This window comes from Gloeophyllum trabeum, assembly GCF_000344685.1.
Source record: "Gloeophyllum trabeum ATCC 11539 unplaced genomic scaffold GLOTRscaffold_00006, whole genome shotgun sequence".
NCBI classification, from domain to species: Eukaryota; Fungi; Basidiomycota; class Agaricomycetes; order Gloeophyllales; family Gloeophyllaceae; genus Gloeophyllum; species Gloeophyllum trabeum.
In genome coordinates, this window is record NW_006920415.1 from 1597016 (window position 1) to 1600883 (window position 3868).

The 3868-nt window shown below is 54.5% G+C and overlaps 1 protein-coding gene across 1 annotated transcript in view; it reads right to left on the reverse strand.

Annotated features, from left to right (window-relative positions):
- Window positions 1-1008: 1008 nt before the first annotated feature.
- Window positions 1009-3868, reverse strand: part of GLOTRDRAFT_76181 (uncharacterized protein) — a gene marked incomplete at its 5' end in the record, with an annotated part of 35109 nt that continues 32249 nt past the window's right edge. Inside the window, 11 exons of the mRNA XM_007867787.1 lie at window positions 1009-1481; window positions 1536-1599; window positions 1656-1847; window positions 1901-2066; window positions 2122-2197; window positions 2254-2468; window positions 2524-2658; window positions 2715-2842; window positions 2909-2997; window positions 3041-3345; window positions 3410-3795. Of these exons, the coding sequence (XP_007865978.1) occupies window positions 1168-1481; window positions 1536-1599; window positions 1656-1847; window positions 1901-2066; window positions 2122-2197; window positions 2254-2468; window positions 2524-2658; window positions 2715-2842; window positions 2909-2997; window positions 3041-3345; window positions 3410-3795 (2070 nt within the window). The 3' untranslated portion in view covers window positions 1009-1167. The remainder of the gene's footprint in view (window positions 1482-1535; window positions 1600-1655; window positions 1848-1900; window positions 2067-2121; window positions 2198-2253; window positions 2469-2523; window positions 2659-2714; window positions 2843-2908; window positions 2998-3040; window positions 3346-3409; window positions 3796-3868) is intronic.

A 3868-nucleotide genomic window follows, 5' to 3' on the forward strand; every position in this document is an offset into this window, starting at 1 on the left:
TTTTTGACCAATCTGGAGCGCCTCTAGTACGGAGCATTTCGCAATACGGCCATTATCCTATGCATGCCGCTTTTGACGCCAGCAGAAATGCACAAATCGCAGGTCCTTCTCAATAGATCCGTGGTGTGATGGACGTCTTTCGAAAGTAAGTTCGCCGGCGAATACTGCGAGGCACATTCTGAAACACGAGCAAGTGCTGAGAATCGATTGTTAAGATGCTGGTGAGGACCCACATCTACACCCTTCCAACTTGTGAAGTATTATGGGGCGGTTGTACTCACTTTGATGGCCCAGCCCACTATTCAAGGTCGAGCGCCGGCATTTTACTTCCGAAAGAGCGTCGTCAGGGGGGGGGGGGAGCCAGCGCAGACCGTTCCTTGATCGCATTCCATGACTTGAAACATTAATTGGGACTGACACGCATCTGGCTTCCTGACGGTGCATCTAGGCTCCAACATGAATTTATCCGTCTCACTGGCTGTACCGTGTTGCATCCTCGCATCTGAGGACTTCCACAATAAGGCATCGTCTGCCTCACCTTGACGGGTGGGTGCTCATGGTCCCGCTGGAGAGCGCCAAACTTCTGGTGTATCCGCTGCCCCCAGACTCTAGACCTGCTACGCTGCCTTGGTACCCCTTTAATCGCAGGCGGCCCTGCAACTGTTTTAAATACCCTCAACGATACAACCATCTTATGCTGGCGGCCTTTGAAAACATCACATTCTTTGATGATTTGCTTGCCCTGTCGGGCGACGGTTCAGCAGTAGTCTTGCACATCACGCCACAGTTCTGTCCCGATCGAAGTCAAGCCGCTACTGTAAGTTACTTTCTTGGCCGGTCACTTAAAGATCACCGATGTCCCGGCACTGTCTTCTAAAGCGGCCAGGGCTTCTACAATCAAAATGAAGCGCGTGAGGCTTGTTCCGGCTCTCGCGGACATGCAGTAGACGACGAGTGAATACGACGTTACAGCCACCACACCCGCGACTGTCACTTCGATCGTGTTATGGGATTATGATCAGACTCGAAGCACAGCGCAGCACTGCGGGAGTGATCGAAATCTACCTTTTGGCAACCAATGAAATCCGAGAGTAGCTACATGTGTGCGATAAGCGACCTGAATGTAAAATGGGGCATGGCCAAAATTATCAGTGAGGCTTCCAGCTTTCAGGCCGATAAGACCTTTTTAGAGACGAGTATCCTGTTGGCGAGAGCAGACAGATTGGCATCTGCGACGATCACTTCTGGCGCGTACTCCACGTCGAACATCTGTTTGATCACGGTAGCTATGCGCTTCGCCTGTCTTTCTGACCAGAACCTGAAGTCGTCCGGGTCACGGGTGTCCGCAGAAGGCGGAGGATCTTCAGTTCCCGCTTGGCAAGAAAGGGGAATGAGTGAAGGGTCGGAGTCCAAACACAGCGGCACCACACGCATGAGGCATGATCGAACGGTCCGGAAATCTAGGACGTCCGGTTTATCCACTGTGCACAAATGAGCCCTCTTAGCGGCGCAGGTTTCTGACTTCAAACACGAACCGTAAACTTCGAAAGGATCACTCATGGCCATCACGTTGTACTTGCCATCGTGGTGGTACCGAATCTACAAAGAAGTCACTAAGGCGTCCTCGGACTCGCGTGTTATAAATAAAGACATACCTCATAACGCCCGTTCTGCCAGGGAAGCGTGCTCCCTTTGAACTGCACTTCTCCCTTCTCGGGCTCTTCGCCGGGTATGACGGGCTTATCCAGATGGAGTGGAACATCACCATCCCATTCATCGTCGTGAACTGGGACCCACATTCCCAAGGACGAAGTCTTCGTTACCAAGTTGGATCTATTGGCGCCCACCTAACGGGTGCTTGAGCCTTGGGTTTCCTATGATAGAAAAAGGCCAGACTTACTCTGTATATCCCGATCCAGTCACGACGAGAATGGTTGTAAGGCGCTTGCCAGCGTACGCGGATCGGCTCTCCGACGTGGAAGCGCAAGGCTCCACTGGGATCTGTGGGGACGATTGAGAGGGTATATTTCTTGGTGTCGTACGAGGAAAGGTCATTCGCAATCCGCCTGTTGCCGTAGGTCAACATTACTGCTTCACAGGGCATCGTAAGACAATACGCACGTGATAACCAATTTCTCTCGCGACTGTTGCAAAAGCACTTTGGTATCTTGAACGACTTCGTTGATTCTCGGTCTAGCTGTCAACCAGATATCCGTGAGAGCTATCATCTCCGTCGGTTCTCTCCATACGCACACTTTGCCAAGAACTCCTCGACCGCTTCGGCGGTCTCTTCGTAGACTTTGTCGAACGTGCCCTTGACTTCTTTCGCCACCCGTCTAATCTCCGGTGCATGCTTTCCGGCTCTTGATTCGAGCATTCGCGCGTTTTTCTTGGCAACCTTCTTCATAACCTTCACAAAACCCGCTTCCTTGCGAAGAGAGTCTCCATACAGCTTCCTCATATGGGGACTGGTGCGCGGCAAGTTCAACTACTGATCCAGAAGAAATACGGCGCCCAACTCACTTCTCCACCTTGCTCAAGAACCACCAGTTCGCCAGATGCCGGATCACAGCGAGGGCGTACACGAGCTTGCTCCCGCTGATCAACGAGAGACCGAAGAACGAAGCCACACTCATGATATCCGGATTATTGAGGTAGCTAGAAGCCCCAATTAAATTATCGGACATGACACCCATCAGCCTAGCAGCACCTACCGATAGATCCCGGTATACTCCAACTGGGCGGGGAAGTCCTCGACGAAGAAATCGCCGAAGAACCAGCCAAACACGCCCAGCACCTCGTACGACTCCATCGTCGCCCACACGTGCAGCGCAATGAGCAGCTATACATCCCGCAAGATCAATCGCGATCAGCGCTAACCGATCCACCTCACGTCACCGCCACTCACCACACCCATTGTGTGCCTCAAAAGCTCGGTGCCGACGCTCCATTCGTCGGGGATTGCGTACGTCTTCCACGCCAGGCACCCGAACGACGCTAGCGGCTCACTTGGGTTAGGGTTGCCCTTACCAGTCCGGACCGCACGCACCGTAGGTCATGCACAGGCTCAGGTTGTAGATGGCCTTCCAGTTCGCGAACGCCTCAACGACGGCGCCGTCGCCGCGGTCGTCGTGCGGGTAGTGGTAGTGCTTCATAAAGTGCCGCACGAGGAACTTGTGCTGACTCTGCGCGCGCAGGAGGAGGCCGAGGCCGACGGAGTGAAAGAGGACCCAGCAGAGGGCGTGGGCGAAGTACAGTCCGCGCGTGGCCCCAACGGACAGCGGCGGGAGCGCGGCCGATACGACCATGTAGAATAGGAGGAGGACGAGCTTGAGATCCGATGCCCTTCAAATGCGTGCGCGTCAGCACGCTGTAGTCTTGCCTGAAAGCAGGCGAGAAAGGAACCAACCTAAACAAGTCGATGTTCCGCAGGATGATCGTGTCCTGCCTGAAATATGTATTCATAAGATCGTGCTGGGTAACAAACGCAGATCTATGACGTCTCGTAACGGCCGTAGCGGGGGTGAGCGCAGCGCTCACTTCCGCTTTCTTCATCATCTGCTCTTGCTTCGCGGTGCCCTCGAACTCCGTCTCGGTCTCCGTCTGAAGCTCCTCGGTCTCGGTGGCTGTCTCACCTTCCGTGGCGCTCGGGGTGGTCAGGTCGGCGAGGGAGGAAACGGACTGGGAGCGCGAGCTCGAGTCGGAGGCGGGCGTGCGCCTGAGGGGGGTGCGTTGCGCGATGGGCTTCCTCTGTCCGTATGTCCGCTCGATGTCTGCGAAACAAATACGAACGGTCTAGCGATTGGGTTTGAAGGGTGTTTCGGGACTTACGCGGGTTCTCGAAGCCGACCAAGAATCCGAATTGCGC